General features: G+C 33.3%; 1 protein-coding gene across 4 annotated transcripts in view; it reads right to left on the reverse strand.

Moving 5' to 3' along the window:
* Positions 1-6,290: 6,290 nt before the first annotated feature.
* LOC106458018 (importin subunit beta-1-like) overlaps positions 6,291-26,076 on the reverse strand; it is a 109,891-nt gene continuing 90,105 nt past the window's right edge. For 2 of the 4 annotated variants that reach the window (XM_022384127.1, XM_022384128.1), the window contains exons 16-20: positions 22,793-22,936; positions 13,486-13,591; positions 12,789-12,903; positions 12,490-12,654; positions 7,870-9,351 (exon numbers count right to left, since the gene is read on the reverse strand). In XM_022384127.1, the coding sequence (XP_022239835.1) occupies positions 9,321-9,351; positions 12,490-12,654; positions 12,789-12,903; positions 13,486-13,591; positions 22,793-22,936 (561 nt within the window). In that variant the 3' untranslated portion in view covers positions 7,870-9,320. Of the gene's footprint in view, positions 7,840-7,869; positions 9,352-12,489; positions 12,655-12,788; positions 12,904-13,485; positions 13,592-22,792; positions 22,937-26,076 lie in introns of those variants that run through there. The other 2 variants (XM_013917467.2, XR_002610291.1) reach the window with 2 other exon arrangements.

The following is a 26,076-nucleotide window of genomic DNA, read 5'->3' on the forward strand; positions in this document are numbered from 1 at the left end:
ACAATTAATTATCTCTTGGAGCAGAATAAAATTAGCCCCTTAAAGTAATGAAATAAATAGTTAAATGTTCTCTGTAAAAAACATGCCTTCGGCATATTTAAACTTGACAATGACTAGAAAAGATGATTGATTGATTGAAAGCTTAGAGGGAAAATTGAACTTGCCGAAAACTGTTCTTACATTCATTAGGTCATTACCTATTTCAATAGCACTCGCTTACAATTTACTTCATTTTGTTGTTGTAATATCCATGAGAGCAAACCATAGACTAGTTCTCACCAGAAAATCAAAAGAAAAAAAGCATAATAATAACAAACAATAAAATGGGTCAGATTTAACCAAATACTTAGCTTACTTGACTGTAGATCTCTGCATTATATTTGTAACAATCAACATTACGTTCGGTTAGGCGGTAAGCACTATTGATTTTAAGCCTTTCTTCTGATAAGCAGTCTTAAATTAGAGATGACTAACTGAACTGTATTAGTGTCTGATTTAGTCGCTTAGTCCATATGTCATATAACGTAACAAATAAGAATTCACTATTTTTAGCACATAATCATATTAAATGTTTGTTTCAAAGTGGAAACTAAAGAAGCAAACTTGTGTTATAGTTCCTGTTTATCTACTGATTTCTATGTTAAAAATATGCATAACCAAGCCGCGTAAAACAATGATATTAGATATAGTGGTCAAATATTATGTATCGTATAACAGATAACTCGACGCTGTACGGAAAAACAGCCACATTGGACATTATATAGATTTCGAATTCAAACCTAAATGTTTTCTGGATTTACTTTTATTTTAAAAGAACAATATATCTGATCTATTTAGAACTATATACAACTAGATTACACTGAAAATGCGATCAGGTCGTGAATTTGTTTCTTTATTTAAATAAAAACACTATGAATTGGTTGCACACTGATAAATGAGCGTACTTACACATGTACTAAATACGATAGTAGGATACAATGTATAAAAACAAGACGCACAAGTTTGGAATCGTATAAAAAACAACAAACTCGAATTCGTGCATCTTTACTACTTATATCTCACTGAAAACATATAAAAATCTACTCTCTCAAAGGACAGGGACCTATAAAATGGGAATTTCACATACAAGTAATGGACACGAATAAATATTTATGAAAACTGTTTTCCCTGTAGTGGAACTACCTTAGAATATTTAGCAGAAACGAACCATCTATTTCCACTTCCAAGCGTATGGAATACATAGTTTCACTTCTGTAATTTCTCTCACTTGAAGGTCGTATTTTCTTCTTTGCCTCCATTCTTGGTAAGAGGACCATCTTTAAATAATTTCAGATGTTGTTTATCATAAACAGATGAGACAAATATTGAAAGGTCATATTTAAAGATGGTACTGGTTATTTTGTGATAAAAACTATTGTTATGCTAAAGTATTAAGATTAATCTTTTATTGTATTTTGAAGTGTATCAGTCGCGAGTAAAAAACACCAATCTTATATGTACTCCACACTGGCACGCTTTCTTTATTAACGAACAAACAATATTTTGTTGTTACTTACTGAATGGCTTACAAGACTTACTCTGAAGTAATGTTGGTGAGCCAGTCAGTCAGGCTGAATGAAAGCAGATCCATCGAACATCACATGAAATATGGACAACGAAGAAGGCACATAGTGAACCAATAAGATATCTTTATAAGAAAACTCCTGCCATAAATGGTGTCATTTGTATCAAATTCTATGTACCTGATGATCACCCCGAGATGATTGAAACTGATAAAAGTGATTCAAGCCACGTTACTCCTCCACATTTCAAGTGCATCCTCGAATATACCATATTGTAGAAACCCTGTTGAATATCAAGTCAGTGGGCAAAAAGTCATGCCAAGTGTATGTGGCAAAAACATACGTACATACTTCTTTTATACTTTTTTACGTGTGTTCACAATCAGCTATTGAGAACATCAAAGATACGATTCCAATCTTATATGTTAACCTTCTGGCTGACTGCCACTCTTCATTAATTTTATTCATACTTTCAGAAAGCGACATTGAGATAAATATGTTTTCGGAAAAGTACGGTTTTCTTATTCATAGATTTTTCCAAGCTACTGCATACAGAGGTATATAATTCTAACTATAGAACATTAACTAAAGAACGTCTGACGAGAAAGAAGATCCTCAAGCCGAACCTGATAGTTATGACTGGCATTAAACGTCTTATCAATAGCTAGGACACTCATTGACTACAAGATCAATGTCTGAAAAGAAGTAGTGTTTCTCTTTCCAAATTACCAAGTGGTGTTGAAATGTATGTACAACAATGCCTGACCATCATTTGATTACTACAGTTAAGATGGTTTGTAGATCGCAAGATTAATTGGGCCAAAATGGCATAGCAACCTTTGTTTTAGAATTTCGCGCAAAGCTACGCGAGGGCTGTCTGCACTAACCGTCCCTAATTTAGCAGTGTAAGACAGCTAGTCACCACCACCCACCGCCAAATCTTGGGCTACTCTTTTACCAACGAATACTAGGATTGACCGTCACTTTATAATGACCCCACGGTTGAAAGGGCGAGCATGTTTGGTGTGACGGGGTTTCGAACCCGCGACCCTAAGATTGCGAGTCGATCGCTCTAACCACCTGCCCATGCCGGGTTTTCCAAACTATTGAGCAAAGTTTCACCGAGAGATTTCAGGTGATAGCTTCTCAATTATTACAGTCAGGATGATTGGTATCAGCAGATACTAGATGCAGGGCCTATAATATAATCAGTTTGCAAGACTGAGGATAATTACTAGGAGTCTGAGCACTCAGCGGAAAGTACAAATTTATTGATACCTGGGACACCAAATACAAAAGTTATACTGTTTATAGACAAAACATACTACAGAATTATCAATTAATCTGGGCATTAATCTTATAGTTCTATTGTCATAATACTCTACCTAATTGAGCTATAGACCATAGAAGAGTTATACCCAGGCCATTACAACTTTAAATCAAGACTTCTAAGTCGAACCTCTGATCAATCAGAATACAGTTGGTTACATTTCACTATTGACTTTTCTATTTAAGTCCTTAACTCTTCTGGTACAACATTCACTGTTCACCAACCACAGCCAAAATGGAGAAATCTACAACAAGAACTTTATATTCTGCAACTTGACAGAACAAGAGACCTACTTTCGAGGTGCTGAAGACTCAAAGAGTCAGCCTCTCCTTCTCCTCGGCATAAATGAAGATGCACCACAGATTGACACATCTGATATAAGGAACTGTTTAAGGATTCCAGTGGACTAGCCCTACGACCCTCTGACCTATTGCGAACAAGAAATGGGAACCTTAGCAGTTTAAGTTAATATCCAAATCAGCATGGTGATCAAACGAAGCTTGCTCACCATGCACCTTGGGGTTATTGTACTCATTTTCTTACTGACTGAGGGGCTTAACACTAACCACATCAAAGTGACATCACATAATACATATATACACCTCTGCTGGGAACATCATACAATGAAACCAAACAGCCTTCCCAGAATTAAAATACAGAAAATCTATCATAGCTCTCTGAAGGCAACTATAGCGTAAATTTCACACCCGCAATGACATTCTTGGAAGACATCAGGGCTTTTACATTTTTGGCTGCAGCTCAACCACCACCCAAGTGGTTACATAATCAATGAGACTGGAATTGTTAACAACTCCCCCCCACTGGTTACTATCGAGCAGCCCACTCTACAACAAATCCAAATATTGAAACAGCACTATCAGGAGCAGGTTACTAATTGGACTGGGGCATGGTCAATTTACAACTGAGAAGAATACAAGTGCAGAAGAGGGAAGAACAACGAAGTAAAAATGAAATGCAGTTGTTCCTACTGAGCTGGTCTAGACCTAGAAAGCACTGGCTAAAGAAATGATGTGACAAATTGTCGCAGCCAGCAAGAGGTCAACTACCACATCCTTGGGACTCAAATAAAGGTGGAGGTTCCAGTCTTGGATTGTTGTATAACCCACAACATTACTGTAAAAGAAATTCAATATTTGAACATATAAATATTTCATATTTATGTTTTCATCATTCAATATAAATACTTTAGTAACATATGTAATATAGTTGCTTTTACGTTTATCATGCATTTCTTTTTGCTGTTAAATATTCTATCTGGTACAGGATTTCAGTTTTTATAAATCTTTTTTATCATATCTTGCTTTAATATAAAGGGTTTATTCTATGAACTTGATGTAATCAGCCTTTTCTTTCCAATTTGCTATTAAAGAAAAAAAGAAAAAAAGTCATTTTGTGATATTATAGGATTTATTTGTATTGTTTTGATTTTAGTGTCTTACTTCATGTAATGCCAAAGACTTTTGTACTTTGAACCTGGTAAGCTCTAGTTGGTTTTATAAAGGGTATTAATGTTGTATTTTATATATAATCAATTATACTTCACTTTTTGAGGAGGGTTGCTTCAATTTCCAATTTTTTTAAATATAAAAACCAAAAATTTGATACAATTATAAAATGTTTCATTTTGATTTGATGTTGAATTTTCTTTGTGAGTTTTGCACTTTACTTTATAAAGTTGTAATACCTGTTTTATTTGTCTGTCATGTTAAGAGTTTTACAAGGGGTGAGAGTAAGTTACTCTGGTTTCTTGACCAGTGTGCAAATTTACTTCATTAAATTATAAATTAGAGACTTTCTGACCGTAAAAGGAAAGATGAGTATGCTGGCATCCTTTTTTTACCCCTATTTCATATGGAATTTTTCAAAATTTCTTCATGCATACAGTTCTATGTACTTTTAACTATAGAAAACAAATCAGTCAAGGAATGTGGTTGGCTAGATTCCTTTCAACCTAGTTATCCATTGTTCTGACTCTTTCACCTGTACTAGCACATGCACCTTCTTTTGGAGAGGATTCCTATAAAGTTGAACATATTATATAAAAGCAGACAGCAATCTTTTACCACTGGCAATCAGGTAATACCTTGAAATTACAACCTCTTTTATTTTTTGATGGGAATAACCAACAGTGACGTGGAAAATAAATGCACTCTGATAGCATGACTTTATTGATTTGAGTATATAATGGCATGTTTTCTCAGTTCATCACATAAATCTACAGTAGGTCTCATAAAAAGCTCTTAAACCTCCAAGAAGTGCTCTGTCTTAAATTATTACATTCACATAAATTGTTTTATTATGTGAAATAAAAGATCGTGTCACTCGATTTTCTTTGTTTCCAGTTTCGTTTTTTTGTCCACAACTCAGTAAAAAGTCAGGGAATACAGTTTGACTTTGCATAACATTTTCTGTTGAATCTATTGTTATTCTGTGGAATTTACTTGATTATCCAAGGAAATTGGTGCACTTGAGAATACCACAAGGGCACTAAAGATAAAAAGTGTCATATAAATTTAATCCTTTTCTGCATGTGCATGCTTATATCCAAATCTTTTATTTTATTGTGAAGTTCAATACTCACAAGATTATTGAAAAGATGGTTTGAGACAGGCTGTTTAATTATTACATAACTCTTATATATTTAATTTCATTTTTTAAAATGATTGATAGCTAATTTACATTTCGTAAGAAACTGCACCACTTATATGTTTACTAAAAACTATTTTTTTTATTAAATATTACTAGTTTTCAATTGTGTTCTATATATATATATATATATATGTAGAGATCTTCCAAACAGCAACACTATCATCTTAAAAAGTAAATTAATATTAATATAGCTCATACCAGTACCACTGTTATTTTTTTTTATTAGCAAAAGAGAAAAAGGTTTGTAAATAATTAATTCACTTGGTTCATTAGATAATTGATGTTTTCTTGAAAGCTGAAATAGCCCCCATAGACCTTTTCCTACCTCATTACCACTTGGGACAAACATCAATGATTTTGTTGCTGTAATAAAATAATAAATCTGAATATCTTTTTTTTAGACAGGTGACAGCACTTTTTAAGCATTCCATGGCAACTCATATTACCTATAATAGAGGATGTGCTGTGTTCATTAAATAAGGTACATAAATAAAAATTGTAAAAACATTTCAACTGTTCTGAAGTGAGTATCATCTTACAAAAAAAAAAAAAAGAAGAGGGAGGTAGGAATATTTGAACAACTAAATATTTTCTTGCACAATTTCAAACACTGATGTAGATTATTTTGGTCAATAGCATTTATAACTTCAGTTAGACATGCCTGATCATATGGTACAAATTAAAAAGAAAAACCTATTGACTTAAATTAATCTCTTTGTTTTGTGTAATTTTCTAAAACAAATATCACAAACCAACAAGTAAACAGGCTTCTTCTCTGTTTCAAGTTACTAAGCACGTTTATGAAACACACTGAAGAAAGAACAGAACATTCATGGCAATTATTTGTTGTATAGCTTAACTTTTGGTCTTACATCAGTTTGTATTTATCCTGAACAACATTATTTTTACTTACATGAGAATAAAGAAATTCTACTCACAGGCTATGAAACAATACCGAGACAACCAAGAATGAATAAATTAGCCTTACATGGCCTAACTATTCAAAAGTCAGACTGTAAAAAATAAAATGGTTATTATAAAGTCACAAAACGCCTAGAAATGAAATAATACTTAGTAGATTTATTAGATACTTAAAGCTTCAGAAATGAAGCAATTGTTTTCATGCTAACCTTATTACAAAAAGCAGCAAGTTTTTAGTTACAAAGAACACAGAAAAAAATCAGAATTTTGTTTCATTCACCCAATCATGCATAACAGCATTAAAGTATTTTAATGAGTGTAAGCCTGCCTTTGGTTACAAGTAACTCATAAAAAAAGGTAAAAAAAAGTCATGTTCTGGTTACTTTTTTGGTAGTATCAGTTTTAAACAAACACTAAGCAACATTAAAGCTTTTTTTATGTCGTCACATCAACTGTTTGAAGAAAAGTACCAATAATAAGAGGTTTAGATATTATTAAAAAAAAAGAAAGACCAAGAACAAAGGAACTTGGTCTGGTTACGGTCTTACAGCTTTATTTTATGTTGCCACATCAACTGCTTGAAGAAAATTGCCAATAATATGAGGTTTAGATATTATTAAAAAAAAGAAAGAAAGAAAGGCCAAGAACAAAGGAACTTGGTCTGGTTACTGTTTTACAGCTTTGTTTTATGTTGCCACATCAACTGTTTGAAGCAAACTGCCAATAATATGAGGTTTAGATATTATTAGAAAAAAGGAAAAAAAGAAAAACTAAGGAACTTTGCTTCTTTCTTTACTAGTGTTAAAAATATTAATTTACATGCCTTACTCTTTTATACAGTGAAGTTTTAGGAAAGCCAGCTTCCTGGATTGAAAATAAAAAGTGCATGATGTGGCAATATTTTTAAAATTTAGGGATCTACCATTCATCTTTTGACTTCTCCACCCAAATATTTAGGCACTTTAATTAAAACCACATTAATTACTTATACAATGTCTTCAAGATACCTTTTTTCAATTTTGTAGCACCTTATTGTTCTTATCATAATTCTCATTAACAGGTGACAAAATTGTTGAGCCCTAATTCCCTTCCCAAATCTGTATCATTTCACAAATGTGATTAGACCAGTGGCAATTTTTTCCCGTTTTACTTTTTTTGGATTGGAAGTTAAGCAAATGGAAAGCTTTAAAAGTATAACAGAGGACGCATTCACACAGTCTCACTCATCCCCTCTTTCTCACTTCTCCAAAGTTTGGTAGTGCATGCTGTCTTCTATGGCAGCACCCTCCAGTGGCTGTTTTTAAACTTGAACAGATCTCAGCTTATAAAATACCTTTCAGCAATTTATTATGGTATCTGAAAAGAAACAGAATTAATGTCACAGATATATTAAGATTCATAAGATTGGTTTATAAATATTCCAAAACAGTGTTAACTCAAGTGTTTTTCATATATAAAGCCTTTTAATTCATAGCTAATTTAATTACTAAGCCTCAGGTACTTACTATAACATATTTAAATGCTTGCTACAAATGTAAGTTCTTTTAAGATTGGGTACAGATTAAAATACTCATGCAAAATGGTAACACACATATTTAAAAATTCTTATAAAATTTAATAACAAGTTTAATATTTGTGCTATGTTTTTCAAAAAGCTGCCTATACTATACAGCAACTACAGTGAACTGTAACTTGTAAAATATTTTAGTCATGACAGAGCAAATCATGGTAATAAAACAATGTTGGCTGTGAAATAGCATTCCTTAATTTTTTAAATTATTATTATGTTCATATTTTATGCACCTTTTCCTCTGTTGTTTAGTTGAGCTGTCTCTTAATTTTCTTTATGCATGATGCCAACTCATATCAAATTAAAGTTAATGGTAATATACATTAAGTTGATCAGATGTTTTGTGAACAGCCAATATTTGTTTCATGCTGAGTTGTAATCTTGTTGTCTGGTAGTAAAGAGAGAAGAAAACATTACATAAACCACACACCAGAGAATGTGGAGTTTTAAACTGGATACTGCTTGAAACTTGGATACAGCTTACAAATGTTGCAAGTTTATAATTAATCAGAATGTGTAAGTTTTGTATTATTAAACAGGTCTTGTGATAATTTACAAAGGTTTTTTCCTCATTCTGATTCTTTTTTCCTAACTTCTTGTACTGAGGTTATATTGTTGAGTCAGAAGTTTGGACTTCAGCTGTGTATTATCTGTAAAAGTCCAGGCCTGATATTTACGAATTGTGGGCATATTTTGTTAAACTTGTGAAGGTCCTAATAAAGTCTGTTTTTATTGAGAATCCCACTTACACAGTTACTACCCACAGTTTATTTTTATGATTTAAACTGCAAACAGTCATTTAGCTTATGCTCAGAATTGAATGTTTGGTAGAAGCAGCTTTACATTTTTACAATTTATGACATTACTTTTCAATATGAAGTTTCAGTCACTTAGATCAGCAAGTGCACAATAACAGTAATATTGCATACATAAAAGTAGGAGAGTTGATAAGACTCCGAAATATCCTTAAATAAGACCTCTGAAAAACTTCTGTTCAAAACATCTCTAGTGTATGATGCAACTTTGTAGAATGCAACACATTTCCCAAGAATGTTTCATACATATCCTTGATGAGAGTGAAGTCCAACTGCCTCTCTTTTAAATTATGTATTATCCCATCACTAGTGTTGCTTAAGTTTAATCAGTATCTGGTTTTAACTGTCTTTGAAAATTGTATTTGAACTGAAATTGAAGACTGAGAAAATATCTTACAACCCTTACAATTTTGACATTCTAAAGGAATCATTGTCTTAATCACTCCTGACACTTATTCATGATAAACAGCAGACCCAAGAGACCTGTAACGATAATTATGCCAGACCTGTACTTCACACAATGAAATTCCCATACATGTTTATATCTTTAATATATAAGTAAAAGTCAGAATTTCTAACAATAAAAAAAGTTAGATAACTCATCATGTTTATACATTCAAATCTTTCTTCAGGCCAAATAACAGTCACAGCTCAGGTGAATACACTCAAGATATAAAGCTTACAGAAGAGAAATACCCCATAATATGAAATCCAAAAACATTTAACACCAAAGCTAGCCTACTGAAACAATACAACAGAGCATTATTATAAAATAAATAGTGCATATAAAATTTAGCCAACTACATAATGTCTAAATAAGGCTTATTGTAATGAATATGCTGATAGAGTTATGGTAGACCATGTTACCTATAGAACAGTGATTCATAATCAATGGTACATGAGGATACTGAAGGTGATAAACAAAACAATTCATTTGAGCCATTCTGCAATTCAAGTATTAGGTCATCAAGAAATTAATGTCGCTTTTTTATAGATGAAATAACCCAAACAACTTATATATATCAAAACAAAACATTTATAAAATTAAATAGTCTCCATTCTTATCAATGATGCTTGTCAATGCCCTGATTAAAAAAATCACTTGGCTTTGGCGATGTCCTCTTTAACACCTTCCACATTTGCGTACATTTTCCCATTAAGACAGATACCCCTATGATTACAAACATAGTACACAACTACAGTTCGAGATTACTAAGTGATGCTGAAAACAAGATCCTTAACCTAGGCTTAAATTTCGCCATACATCCTAGCACAGTTCCAGCAGTTGACATAGCTGCAACCTTAGAATCTGCTGCACAAAACCTCCCAAAACCCATGGCTGAATAATTCCGACATCAAACTTACACCATCCTCAGGAATGCCAAGAAACCAAAACCTAACATCACCAAACCAGAATACAATGCACTGAACCGTCTAAGACGGGATGACACTATCAAGATTCTACCAGCAGACAAAGGAAACAGTATAGTCATCTTAGACGTCAAAGATTACGACTCAAAGATCAAGCAGTTACTAGACAAACATCAATACAAAAAGATCACCAATGACCCTACAGAAAAGACAAAAAGACTCATCAACAGAACACTGAACAAACTTAGGAAACAAAACTTAATCTACGAGAAGCTAGCCAAAGACCTAAGAACCAACGAGAATTTCCCCCCTCAATTCTATGGACTACCTAAAGTACACAAACCTAATATACCTTTAAAGCCTATAGTCAGTGCTATAAATTCACCTTGCCATCAACTAGCAACATTCCTGGTACCTGTTTTATCTCCACTATGAGGGAATATCGAATAACATATTCACAATTCAACAGATTTCATAGAACAACTCAAAAGCCACACATCAGATCTCAGGATATTCTAGTCAGTTTTGACGTCACAGACCTATTTACCAATGTTCCGACCTCAGAAACCCTTCGTATCACCAGACAACGACTGCTGAATGACAACTCTCTATCACACAGAACTGCCATGAAGATAGACACCATCATGGAACTAACGACTATTTGCCTACAATCAACTTATTTTCAATACAACGAGAAATTCTACAAAGAAACAGATGGTCTAGCCATAGGATCACCACTCTCTCCAATCTTAGCAGACATTTTCATGGAAGACTTTGAAGAAAGAGCCCTTTTATCCACACATATAAAACCAAGTTTCTACAGATGTTATGTCAACGACACTTTCGTTATCTGGCCCCACGGTCGTGAAAACCTAACAGCCTTCTTACAACACCTTAATTCAGTAGACAAGAATATTCACTTCACCATGTAAATAGAGGAACAAAATAGCTTATCATTTCTTGACATACTGATCAGCAGAAAAGAGGGAAAAATCACCACAACTCTATACAGAAAAACCCACTTTCAGTCCTATCAACAAAACTAGATAAAACGTGGTATAATCCAGTGCCTAAACAAGAGAGCAGAAAACATTTGTGATAACACATTCATCGAAACAGAACGCCAAAACATCATACACGGTGTTTTAAACAGAATTGTTGCACCTCTTCCTTCATCAAGAACTCCCTGAAGAAGACCACAACAGAAAAGAAAAATAAAGAAACCACTACACTACAACCATATACCTCCCATACCTGTAATATATCAGTGAAAAACTCAAACAAAAAAGCTAAGAAATTCAACATAGACGTCTGGTGGAAGTCTTACAAAACACTAAGATCCATTGTGGTGAAGAACAAACAGAAACCTACCAACAAAAAACAGAAAAACGTCATTTACGAAATTCCGTGTTCCTGCAACAAAACATACATTGGAGAAACGGGAAGAATACTCTCAACAAGAATAAAGGAACATAAAGACATCACAAGACTCATGAAAACACAAAATTCAGCCTTTGCAGAACAAGCCATGTCAACTGGACACAACATAAACTGGAAAAAAGCTAGTATCATCGACACAGACAAATTTTGGAAGACAAGAAAAATTAAAGAATCATTTTACATTAACACAATAAAACCTTCACTAAACAGAGATTCAGGATTAGAGGTGAGTAAACGGTGGCTACCATTGGTTGAGGCTACAGGAAGTCTCTCCTCCAATCAGAAATGTGTTTTAGCCAACCAATCCTAACATGCTCTCCACAGTCCACTAGGACACTATAAAGACCAAACTACACCACACACACACTGACCTGAAGACAAAAGGTGGAAGACTTTTGAAACGTCATCCTCTACATTTGTAGATTTCTACAACAGGCAGTTGTTGTCCATTTCAAACTTAGATTTATTATGAATATTCTGCCTAAACAACCTATCAAAGATTACTTAGAGGTATACTGTTTATAAAAACACTATAAACAGATTTGTAGTCTTCTAAACAAAATGTTCAAAGAGTAGCTACTAAAAACATCTAAAAATAAATGTTTTAAGCATATAAATCATAAGATAAAGAATTACTCTCTAAATGTTTGCAAAAAATAAAAAAAATTATTTCTGATCTTCATTTGTGATAACAACTCAAAAATTGAACAAAACAATACAATGAAAAATTATGTGTTTAGACACAGCTGAAAGTCAAACCTGAACTACTTGTATTAAGTTCTAATTTTTTTTATCAAACAAAAAACTTACCATGAAGATACAACATTTTTAAGTTTTCTAACTTCCTTTGTTGCCCAACTAGCTAGTGTTTTGGTCTTAGTAGCTTTGGAGCGACGGCCTTTCGTAAGTAAGTCACTAATGACATCATTATCAAGGAGTGGTAACATGTTTGATCCAAAGGCTGAACAAAGGTCCCTAAGTATCAAAAACTTGTAATTAATAATACTTTATAGAATTTGGAACCAAAGCCATTAAAATGAACAAAACTTTGGAATAAGAAGTTTGCCCACAAAATAATGCTGTACACAAGAGCATTGAAAACTTCTTACCCAATAAGACCAGCACAAGCAGCTATGTTCTCATCTGAGTGATCTGGGTCTTGAGCTAGGTGTTTGATGAATTCTACTACATACTGTACGTGAGGTAAAACAAGCTGGACATCGGCTAAAGGAGATGGACGAGTAATTATAACAACCTTATTTCACCATTTTATATCATTAATAGTTTATAATATTTGAGATAAAAAAATATAACAAAAGGCATAAGTTATTAATTACACAAATAAAGTTAAAGATGCAAGGTTTTAAAGTTTATTTATTTTTAAGATTAGTATAAAAATACAAACTCTCTGTCTTCTAGTCTTTAAAATTTGCAACCAGACAAATACAAATATAGTTCATGCATATAACTGAATCTTAGTTGTTATATTTTCATCTATTTTACTTGCATTAATAAAAAAGTAGTACGAGATGGAATTCCCTCAGTTCAACAACAAAACCATTTTACTTCATTTTGCTACATATAATTATGGGGTTTAGACCATAGAGGGAATTCAACACTATGATATAATTTTTATGGAACCATCTATGATGCTCAAATTCTCAGAATCATTAGTTTGTCTTTCAAAAATACTAAAAGATTAAAGTTCCAATATTCTTATAAAAAAACATGATTTACTGATAGATTGTTCTTATTTATACTAAAACATTCAAATAAAAGACAAAAACGAAACTGAAATAAACTCACAGCTTGGTGCACTTTGGTCCCCTTTGAGTCCCTGAACAATACCTGTGTAAGCTTCTAAACATCCTTCACGAAGTGCATTTAGATACTCTACCATGTCATAGTCTATCTGTCACAAACAGTAATCAATTTACAACTACTTTAAGAACTAAAAATCATTACTTTATAAAATCGTTAGAAAATTAAAAACTAATTGACAATTTGGGTGACATCATTGCATCTCATAAATTGTAAACAAGAGATTTTAGTCCAGATAAGATGACCAAAGTTTAATTCATTATACACAGCTAAAAAAGAACTAAACAATGACCTAAATGTTTATATTCTAGGAAAAACAAGGCACAATTATTAAGTAACCTTAATGGCATCCAAGTTACCTGCTATTAAAAAAAAGTGTCAGATGATGAGCCACGTGATCTGATATGCAAATATCTAGCAGTGGTGTCCATGTTCTCAAATGTTCATTTAATACTAAAGTTTTACATTCCAATAAAAGAAAATTTTTACGACAACACTAATTCAAGTTATACATGTATATGCTTAAAATGGGTGACTCAATTAACTGCTGGGATAATATTGTTTCCAGACCATAGTTTCTTCCAGTTGATCAACATTAACAAGTATCTTCCCAAATTATCCCACACACATTAAATTCAACTTTGATAAGTAAGTTGGTCATATTTTCTTGACACCTTCTTTTATTAGAAAGCTGCTAACTAGTTTGGCCAATATAGTAACATAGTTATAATGCTACATTACTATATTGTATGGCACCCATAATGCCATTTCATAGCACAGAAAGGTCAGCGTGGGCACTAATACTGACCCTTTCCCAGACCAGTATGCTGCCACTGAGACATGCATGTCTTTTCTCCATTGGGGTTGAATCTTGTCCCCTTCACTCTCCAAATAATTATGCGATTTTTATATGGCTACTGTACGTAGCGCTAGGTGATTTAATATATTACCCATGAGTAGTAATTACATCCATTAATGTCTTATAAACTAACTGATTAACTGAAATTATGATTGATTGATTAACGTCACCAAAATAATCAAATAATTCAAATTAGTGTTTCTGATAATTTCAATTATATAAGTAATCAAATACTGCCATTATATTTCTTTCTTGTTAAATACCTAATGGCAGAATGAGATGATATGAGGGTCTCAGGTTATATTCCAACTGTTATTAAACTTGATCATCCTGTGTTTGTTATTGTAAGACTACTATGGCTATCTGCTGCAACCACTAATTTGAACTACTGACAAAAGAAATGGTAAATGGGTGGTAACACCCACTGCCAACTCTGACTATTTAAGAGTTAAAAATTAAAGGGTAAAGTTATATACTGAAAATGTATATCTGATACCTATTAACCTCTTCTCACATAAATAGCTGTTCTCATTTAGTGCTGCCCTCTATGTACAAAAAAATATTTTTTTACACATGCCACATGCCTTTTACCTCCACTCCATTAGAATTGACTGATTCCAATGTGTTTCTCAAGCAAATCATCATGCGTCATAAATAAGAGTGCAACATACACTCATGATGCATGTGACTCCCTTTATTTAATTCTACTAAACTATCACTTCAAGTTTTGGCAGAAGATGGAAGTACCAGTTTTCAGTGGGAAGTGTGAGAGGAGGTACCTACCTATCAGAAATACATTTTCAGTATGGAAAAATTATAATTTCTGATACAGTAAATTACCTCTACTCCCATAAATATCTAGAATCCCACATTGAATAGGTGGAGGTGAACGGTGCGAGGGAAAGAAAGAAGTATCCTTCGAAAGTGTCCAAAGGACCTTCCCTAAGAGGAGACAGTCAGATTCTAAGACCACTTCTGAACCAGGCATACTCTTTGCCCATCGTAGAAAAAGGTCACATGCATAGGCAGAAAACGGAGGAGTGCATCCAAGTGGGAGAGAACTAGGGTCAGATAATGATCCGAACCATATATTTATGCAGATCTATCACAGAAATTATAAAAGTGGGTAAAATTAAAAGGATGTGTCCTAGTGGCTAGAGTGTGAAGGACTTTACACAGCAAGTCAACTACATCCAAAACCTGGCCACTGGGTACCAACATCCATGTGGGGATAGAAAAAAAGATCATACCACCAGCAAGGTGACTACAAGCCAAAACCTGGCCATCAGGTACTGACATCCAAGAGGGGGTAGGAAAGAGGATCATACCGGTGATAAGTCAACTTCAATCCAAAACCCAGCTAACCTCAAGTTCATGAAGCCAAACAGAATCAAGAACCCTCAGACCCATGAACAGGCCACATGTTAATAGGAAAAATTGAGAAATCAATCCAGGAACCAGACATCCAATGTTGAAAAGATGTCTGTGTGATGCAAACCATCTCCCTCAAAAGTGAAATTGACCAAAACCACCGCAACTACAGTAACATCCTCGGAATATTAAGCATCAAGAGATAGCGGAAGGGGAAGAACCATAATAATCTGCAAGTACCTCTACCGTGACCCACAACATGGATGGAGTAACAAGAGTATAATTGAGGGAGGAATATAGACATCTGTAACACGTGTGAGGACTTGCATTGATTGGTTCAACTCTAAATCCAAAACCCAGCCACTGGTAACCGGCATCAACAAGGGGATAGGATGAGGGAGAATTACAATTTGACGGCTCACTATCATTTAGATGTGTTTCATAATAGAGAATATCACGTAATCTACACCAGAAGAACACCACCACCCTACTCTCAACTGAATGGTTGTATAATCATTTCTATATTTTGCCTATATTTCATTAACCCTCAAACTCCACTAGAAGAAAAAAGGGGGAAAACGTGGTGGAGAATACCTGGTCAAGCACCACTCGCCACAGAGTGGGATCCAAACAATGAGCAATAATAAAAGGGAAAAAGGCCCCTGAAAAGGAAAAAAAACTTATCCAGTCAAAGTCTCACTGAATTCTGAAGAATAGCTACAGGTGGAAAATGATAACCCAAAGAGGAAAAAAAAGAACAACATGATCTGGTGTAAATAGTGAAAGACAAACATATCATGGGTAGTCCACATGCCCAATTGAAGAAGCACCTCCAAGGAACAACAAAGATGAAATGCCAATGAAAATATAAGATGATGAATTAGACGAGAAGACACCCAAAACAAGGTACGGAAAGAAGACAATAATGAACAATAAGCCAATCGAATTAAAAGATGAACCCAGTTGGCAAAGGTGGAAGGAGAAATATCATGATTAGAGGAGAGCTGCCAAGGAAGAAAAAGGTGGGAACTAACACCACAGAAGGAAGCTGTGTAGGCAATATAACAGAGAAAAGCATGTGCAGTACATAGAAGTCTATCCGGATCAGGTCAAGGATAAATGTGTGAAACGGAAGGATGGGAAAGCGACAAAATGGAGGAGTTATCCTCACAAGCTGCTGAAGAGTTAGAGTGGAAAAAGAATCCAGAGAAAGAAGATATGTAGAAGGATAAAGAGTACATGAAACATTGATGGTAAATAAACAGACCACTGACATTCACAGGTGAATAGAAGGAAGGAAGACATAAGGGAAGGTGAAACAAGGAGCACTGGAAGAGTGGTTCAATCATAGATGAAGAATCCAGAAGCAACACATCAACAGGTAAAGTGTAGAAGAGGTAAATATGTGCAGGATTGGGAAAAACAAAAGGTGTGGGACAGGGCTGCCCGAAATTCCAAGACTGAGGAGGCAGAAGATCTGTGATCCAAAAGTCATGTGAGGAAATCTGCATGACAAAGAACGGTGGGTTAATCAGGGGAAAACCCTGGACCAAGAAACCAACGATGTAAAAAACATTCCAATAGTGTTGAGAAACTTACATGGAGGAAAGGCAAATGAAACAAGCCAGAAAAGAAGCTAACCATAGGGAGAAGCCAGATCTCCTTACCAATGACCAAATGAAAACCAGGCATGAAAACGGCAGACAGGAGATTCCAGATGAAACAACAGTGACTAAGGTTGGTGAAGAAAAGACAGAGTCAGAGGAAGAGGTAACAGAGGAGGAAGTTGGAGTTAGAGAAGCCACAGCTAATATGGTCAACAAAGAGTGTTAAGGACAATTGAAATCACCTGGAGAAGAAGGAGAACAACAGGATAGCCAAATGTGTTGGTCCAGCCCTGGCTGAAAACATCAAAAGCCAGAGCAAGAAGACACAGGGACTGGAGACCAAAACCAAGGCAACTTGTGGTTAAGGGACGTAGGAAAAGCTTCAATGTGAGGAGTACACCACTGAAGTCAAAGCCACTGGAAAACAAAAGGATCAATAGACCTCTCCATTGGATAGATTTTGTTTGGACGGGAATCCAATCCATGACATGCAATGATATTAATATCGAGCATATGGGCCCAAAAAGAAGATCCAACATATGAATACAGAAATATCCTGGTGATTCAAATAAGCAACCACTGAATAAAAGTTGGAATGGATCATTACCAGACAATTTCTGGCCAGATGGAGAAAATGGACCAAAATATGACTTACAGCAAGAAGCTCCAGGATGTTAATATGATAAGACCACTCAGCCACAGATCAAAACCCCAAAGCTTCCAGTTGATCAACCCATGTCCCTCCATCCCTAAAGGAATAGAGCCATGAAATGTGTAAATCCACACGAGGAGGAGAAAGCAGAACACCCACCGACATACGAGTTGTGTCCAATCACCAACTCCAATCGTTGACAAGAGTAGGAGAAAGGGTAATAAGAGCCAACAAAGGATCCCTTGCATAATTCCACTGGTCATGAAAAGCCCACAGAAGAGCCAGACGTACGGGAATAAGGGCTACCATGGAAGATCACATTCCTAAAAGCGAGAGAGTTTTGTGAGCTGTAACAGAACTGAAAACCCATTGAACAAAATGAAAGAGCCGTAGGCCAGACTGAGATGGGTGTTCAAAAAGAAAATCACCAAAATGGAGAAGATACTAAATAGGTTGCAGTAAGGACTTCTCCAGTTTGATTAACTAGCCCACTATAGCCACCTTCAGGAGCAGCTGATAAGGGTAACATGCAGACTCTTGTTTGGAATGAGCTAACAGTAGCCAGTCATCCAAAGAAATAAGAAAATGCAACACAAGTGTATGTAAGTGACGAACAAATGCCCAAACCTCCCAACAAAACATACAGAACTGAAGCAAGTCCAAAAACAGATAAACCACCCCATGGAGAACAAACCAAAGAGAGGGTCACAAGTGATGGGACATGCAAATGAGCATTTGCAACATTCCTCTTGGTCATCTATAAACCTGGAGAAAAAGCCCACCTAAGGGTGAAAAACAACTCCAAGGTAAAACAGGGCAGATTGAAAATTAGACTGAGGCAGGCCAACCTAGTCTCTGGGTTTTCATGAGAACAACAAACAGCCTGGAATAAAACCTGCCATGGGGATGGAAAAGGGTACCTGAGACAAAGGGTGTGGGGAAAGAAACAGTAGGACAAGTCCCTCTGATAACACTTGAAGAACCCATGGATCTGTAGTGAAAGATTGCCAAAGGGTGACAAAATCATACAGTCAAGCTTTCACTGGTTAGTCTCCAGTACTGTTGGCAAACAGCCCATCTATGTTGTATAAAAACCCCTGGAAGGAAGAACAGGGAAGGTTAGATAAGGACCAGGATGGGAAAGGAATAAGAGCTTGTCATGGTTTTAACTGTGACAAATGTGCAACCAAAGAGGAAAGGATATACTGTTGAAGCACAGATTACACACGTGATTCCAAAGCCCCAGGTACATGATCGAAAAGATAATGCCAAAGAAAAAGGGCCATACATAAATCCCTAAAAGAAAGAGGTGGCAAACCAATTTTGGACAAGGTCACATCACGAACCAGAAAAACCAACACCTGAGAAATCACACATGTAAAGCTAGAGCCAAAGATGACAAACAAGACAATGTGGAGGTAAAAAGGAATCATAAAAAAAGGAGAAATTGGATAAAACATCACATATCTAAGAAATCATGTCGAAAAATGCCGTATTAGGCCTAGCTGATTCTGCAGGATGGGTAGGAAAAGACATTGCAAACTCTGGTGGTGTAAGAAGGCTGTCAAATCTTCGTCGGCCAGAACAGGTTTGGCTTGTTCAGGAGGATTAGTGGGGCAAGTTCAAAAGGACGATGACCCATATAATGATCAATCTTACAGCGAATAATTGCAGAGAAATCCAATGCCAGATCTCTACCACATGCAGCCTGTAAAAATTGTGCTAGAAGTATAACACCCAAAGTGGGAAAATGAACCTCAAAAATTCATTGCAGAAATACATAAATCAAACAAGTGTTTGATGTAAAATATGGAAGTGTGAGAAAAAAAATAAAGACTTGGAAATTAAGTTAAAGTAAAAGATTTCTTCAATGCAAAGAAAAAAAAGTAATGAAGAAATCCCACTTCAGAAATTAAACTTTTAAAATCAGAAAAACAATTCACAAGAAGACCACCAAAAGAAAAAACGTCTGAACAAAAGTAGTGCCAAATGAGAAGTGATAATTGGTAAAATTGAATGGGGGGAGTCACATGCATCATGAGAGTATGTCACACTCTTATTGGTGGAGGGTTATGCTTGATTTACATGCAAGGTACAGTGGAATCAGTCGATTCAAATAGAGGGGAGAGAAAAGGTTTATAAAATGCATAATATTTTGCATATAGAGGGCAGCACTGAAGGAGAATAGCTAGTTATGTGAGTGGAGGTAATGTACCAGAATTTACTGGTATTTTTACAGTGTATTATGTTTCTAACTTATAATTGCATAAACATATTCTTTAATGTTGTATATTCAGGCATGGATCTAGGATAGGTGGGTCTAGGGTGTTTTAAATGCCCTCTATTTTTTTCTGGAATTAATAACTATTCTTTAATGTTGTATAAGCAGGCATAGATCTAAAGCAAGGGTAAACTCCCCTCCGCCCATTAAAAAAAAATAAAAAATAATAACTGCATTATCTAATATTGTATCACCAGTCATGGATCCAGATGGTCTAGAACCCTTCCCCTCCATTTTTTTGGTAAATAATAATCATATTCTTTAAATGTGGTAAAAGCAGGTGTAGATCTAAGGGTCTGAGCCCCCTAACCAAACTGGTTAAGAAGGAATTATAATGTATTTTCATTAGAACTGCTTAACACATTACCTGATGAAGGGTTTAGGCTCAAAACACTGCTCAATAAGTCACCTTTTAATTTAACATCTTTCTAGTGTTACCAATTTTTTTTTAAACACACAACAAGACGAATGTCAGTTAAATGTTGCAGTGGTAAATTTTCATGCCTCATGGTTTTCCAGAAACTCAAAATGTGTCTAGACTTTAAAAGGCATCTTGTTTACCAATGCTATAATTTTCTTTCTAAACATGATTATAAATAACTATTTAAGAATTTGAATTGAAAATTTTTAAATTTTGATATCAATCACATTAGTAGAAATAAAGATACAAACTTTGAAAACACTGGATTATAACCTGACTGAGCTAATCATTTACTGAATATATTAACATTATTTTAACTTTGACTTGCTTAGGTTACTTTAGAACTGTATGGCCAACACTGATCAATACAATATACTATTATAGTGAAAGTCTCTTTTTTCATGTAAGAAATACTGAAAATTTGGTTAGTGTTACATAGATAACTTCTAAAAAAGTAATTGGTATCACATCATCATTGTAAAAATGAAACATTTTTACAGCTAGTGTGGATAAGTTAAAAACATTGATACTTGTAAACACAATACTATAAAATGGGAATAGATCTAGTATTATTCTTATCCATTCTCTAACGATCTTCAAACTTTTTAAGATAGTTATAACTATCATATGTTTTATTTTACAAAATAAATTGACATTATTAACATTTTTATGTTGTTTGACTTCAAATTTAGACTGCTCTAATATAAAAAAATACATGGTTTTTACTTTGGCTAAATACTTGTTTGCCTGACTGACTGGTTATAAAGTGTTTTTATATGTACATACATATATATCTGTAAATTCTATAAATGTATAAAAATAGTGAAGTAACAAATAAGATAACTGCACCTGGGACATGATAATGTCTTTTTTTTTATTATGAGTGCAAAAAAAAAGTGGCCTGGTAAATCAGTAGGTTTAATTTTTATTCTTCTATAAAACAAAACAGATCATAATAGATCATAAAGCTTTTTGACATTGTGAGCCATGTACAATAACATATCAAGTACTTTAACTATGTTATTATAAAACTGCCAAATTATATACTATAAACAAAAATTGACATGGGAGCAAGCAACTTCCTACGAGTCCTACAAGCTGACTACTAGTAATTTGGGTAAAATAGTGAAGTCAACCTCATACAAAGATATGCATAAGCTAGCAAAGAGTCTAATGAATGCAATATTAAGCAATATCAAAATCCTATCATTTTTAACTGAGTTATAGAGCAAAAATAGTGTAAAAAATTGGTACTCATGTTAACAGATAGAGAATTTAGGATTTTCATGAACTATGAACCTCTAAACACTAATCACTTCTAGGTTGGGTCTTAGTCTAAGTGTATACTAACGTTCGTCCACATCCATTCCATTAGAAAACTTGAAATAACTGTAATCTAACACAGAAATTAGTTACCAAAAGCTGTCTACACAATTCACACTAACAATTTTTTTTTTAAAGCTCCTATATATAATAGTGACTCATAATTTATTTAACATCAGATTTTAAGTCTTTTGAAAAGGTAACACTAACAAATAAAAACATAAGTAAATGATACAAACTAAAGTTAATACTGATTGAAGTACACATGGTTTAATTATACAAAGCAGTTCCAAATCATTAATAGTTATTAGTGTATAATTATTTACAAAATATTTTTTTAAGTATTTTTATCATTCTAATACCCCAGAATTGTACGCTGCAGACTTACATTGGAGTTTCTCATGTTCTTTTTTTTGTTTTTTTAATTCATAATTTACATTTGAAATCATATTCTGCAGTTATTGTCAGTTTTTACATAACTACTCCCTCTTTCATTTCCTGTTAATTAATCCCCTCTTTATTAAAACAGCCAACAACTGAACATTTTGAATTGTAGCCTCTATTGGCTGTGATAACTACATGGGCTTCATAAAATCTATATATTGTACAACACTGTATTCAGATATTAAAACCTTTATACATGAAAACACAATGTTGTACTGAAAAGTACATTAACAGTAGCAACTCCTCTTTTAGTGTATATTTATTCAAAATATGAATAACAACATCTAAACAACAGCAAAGACATAAAGAAGTGTGGAGAGCATAATAGACTTACCTTCTCTATATGAGCTGAAGATGCCTGCATTAAAGTTTGCAGAACAATCTCCAGATACTTTTTAAATTCGGGACCTATGGCTAGAGCTATATCACCAAATACAGAGAGGATGTGGGGTTTCACTGAGCGATGAACATTATTATTCTATAAAAAAAATTAGAAGATTCTGAAAACCCAGTATAATTTGCAAAGGTAAGATATTGGAAGGTTGATACTACAGTTACCAGTTATGCTGTGTGTGAAAACTGGGATCTGCTCCTTACTAACTATTTATACAATGAAGTTTAAGATTAAAAGATGTACAAAAAAAAAATCCTATTAATTAACCCTATTTATATGGGCTTGGTCACTTTGGCCAACCTTGCAACCACCACATAACCATGAAACAATACATACGATAACATCATAAGTCTTTTACAAATAAAAATCATCAGTTTTTAATTAAGTATTTTTATAAATGATTTGTCTGTGAACTTATGGCTAGTCTGATTGCAAGGTGACTTTCATGTTATAATGAAAAAAGGTGTTTTTTCATCTTAGTTTTTGAATTTCATTTGAAAAAAAAAACCTCTAGATCCTCCTAAATTAATATTATTTTTTCCATTAAATCTTATATCTTTTCTGTTATTTTATCTAACCTAAAACTATATAGGTTGGGCCCATTTGACAAACCTTATAACCACCCCAAATAAATAAAAAAAATTACACTTTTTGCATTCTAGAGTGACTGCAGATTGTAACAGAAAATTATAATTATTTATCCTAAATAACCTCAGGCTCATAAGAGTTTACTTCCATTTTAATATAATTTTATAGTTTTATTTTTCATTGAAGTGTGTCTGTAAGCTAGAAAACACCTAGCAAACACATAGCTTATGTTACGGTAGTGAATTACCTAATGCACAAGCTACTTGTGTGCATACCTTGTGGGGAAAATAATCTTTAACCTTGTTACTTATGTTTTATTATCTAATCTAATAGGTTTCTAATTTTTACCTTTTAGTTACTTTTATAAAAAGTAAAAATTGTACATTAAAAAAATTTAGTACTTCTTTGTGGGTGTTTTACTTTTTTGCAGTCAAAGACTTAAAGTGTTGATAATTTGACCTTCATTTTTGTAAGGGTTATTGTTAGTACTAAAATAATTCCCTTAGCTGGTTAAGGTGAACATAGCAATAGCATCTTTGAATGTGTACACCATATAATTCAAAAGCTGTCTTATGAATAAGCTAGCATTATACATAAATCAGTGAACTCAAATCTTTTTCTATTGGTTTTAAAAAATTCTTTGAAAGGCAGTATGTAATAGGAGGGTGTGGCACGTGGGTTGGACTTTCTGATTTATATCCAAGTAAAACAAGAAGACTGGAGGCTATAAGGTTAGATTATGTCTCAACAAGTCTGTAATTTTCATTGAAACTCAGAAGCTCAAATAGGAGTGGAAATCACCAAACTTATTTAAATATTTCCTTTAAAAATTCATAAATTAAAATTTATATAATATTAAAATTTTATTTATTAAATATGTTTTGATGCCCTTTTTATTTAAATACTTAATAATAAAGTAGTTTAACTTTCAGCACAAGCTCAGTCCTGGGACTGACCTCATAACCATTTTGTGCTTGTTATAGTTTTTCATGCTATAACTTTTAATTTAATAAGCATAAGTTAATGAAATTTGGCAGATTATCAATACATATTACAATGCTTTCATATGCAAAATATCAAAATTTTTTATTAAGTCTTAAGGTTTATTAAGCAATGTTTTTCTCATGCCTTTATTTTCTTTTCACATCTTGCCTGTCTATCATGCAAAGTAATTTTTATTCTAACATTAAAAATACTTTTATGCATCATAAAAGTATATCAGTAAACATTTCAATGGTATCATCGGCAAAATATCTAACTTTTTAAATAAGTCTTAAGCAATGTTTCTCTCATGTCTTTTTTCTTTTCACATGTTGTCTATCTATCGTGCAAAGTAATATTCATTTTAAGATCAAAAATACTTTTATGAATCAGAAAATTTTGAAATTTCACATTCAAAAGCTTTATAATGTCCTGATAGTGATCAAATGTTTCAAAATGTTATCAAAAAAGGGAAAATCTTTATATTTTATATTTTCATTAACAAATCTCTGTATGGGTTTGGTAAATTTGACCTATCTTATAACTACCACAAAAATTAGGAAATAAATATAAATTATGCCTCTTTAATTCTAGAATGACAATAAATTATAACACAAAAACATAAATGTTTAGATTAAATAGCTTAAATTTCATAACATTATACATATATTTGTTATTTTTATTATATTGAATCTTTCACCCATGCCTGGCTAACAATACAGAAGTTACAATGACGATTAACGATATTAGGAAATAAATATAAATTATGCCTCTTTAATTCTAGAATGACTATAAATTATAACACAAAAACATAAATGTTTAGATTAAATAGCTTAAATTTCATAACATTATACATATATTTGTTATTTTTATTATATTGAATCTTTCAACCATGCCTGGCTAACAATACAGAAGTTACAATGACGATTAACACGTTACTCTCACTTAACAATATAAAATATTATAAAACTGACCTTTGGTCTTTACAAAATGACCTGTCTTGGCTGTGTTTTAGTAGAATATATTTTGTAAAATACAGTCGCATTTTAATTATTATACATTATATATGTATTCAGATTATTACTGTTTAGAAATAGTTTTTTTAAAAACTAAGCTGTATTTCAGTCTAAAAAAATATGAAATTTTGAGCAGACTTAAGATATAACTTACCTCCTTGAAATCTTGGTTCGAAAGAAAGAGATGGCATCCTAACACATGAAAATGGCTGAGAAAGCCACTAGGGCAACATTCTGAGCTTTTGAATGGTTATTCACATGACATATGTTGAAGTAAGTGTATACAAGTGACCGTTTCCAAAAATGGAAAGAGGTGAGCGGGGCCCATTGTGTCTGATTCATTACGAGTGATATATGAGCAAAGAGAAAAGATAGGTTCTTATTTTATATTCTAGATTTTTTATTGTGGTAACTTGAGTTCCTAAATCGTATGAATTTATAGACTTAGTATTTTGACATCATTTCATTTATGTAACCTTTAAAACCTCCTAAAGACATATCAAATGTTTGTTTTGAGTAAAACTTCATATTTTATCTGTAATTTTCTGAACCCTAAGTCTATACAAGGTTGGTGAATTTGATTAAATTTGTAACTACCAAAAAAAAAAAAAAAAAAAAAAAAAAAAAAAAAAAAAAAAA

This window comes from Limulus polyphemus, unplaced genomic scaffold (assembly GCF_000517525.1).
Source record: "Limulus polyphemus unplaced genomic scaffold, Limulus_polyphemus-2.1.2 Scaffold404, whole genome shotgun sequence".
Classification (NCBI taxonomy): Eukaryota; Metazoa; Arthropoda; class Merostomata; order Xiphosura; family Limulidae; genus Limulus; species Limulus polyphemus.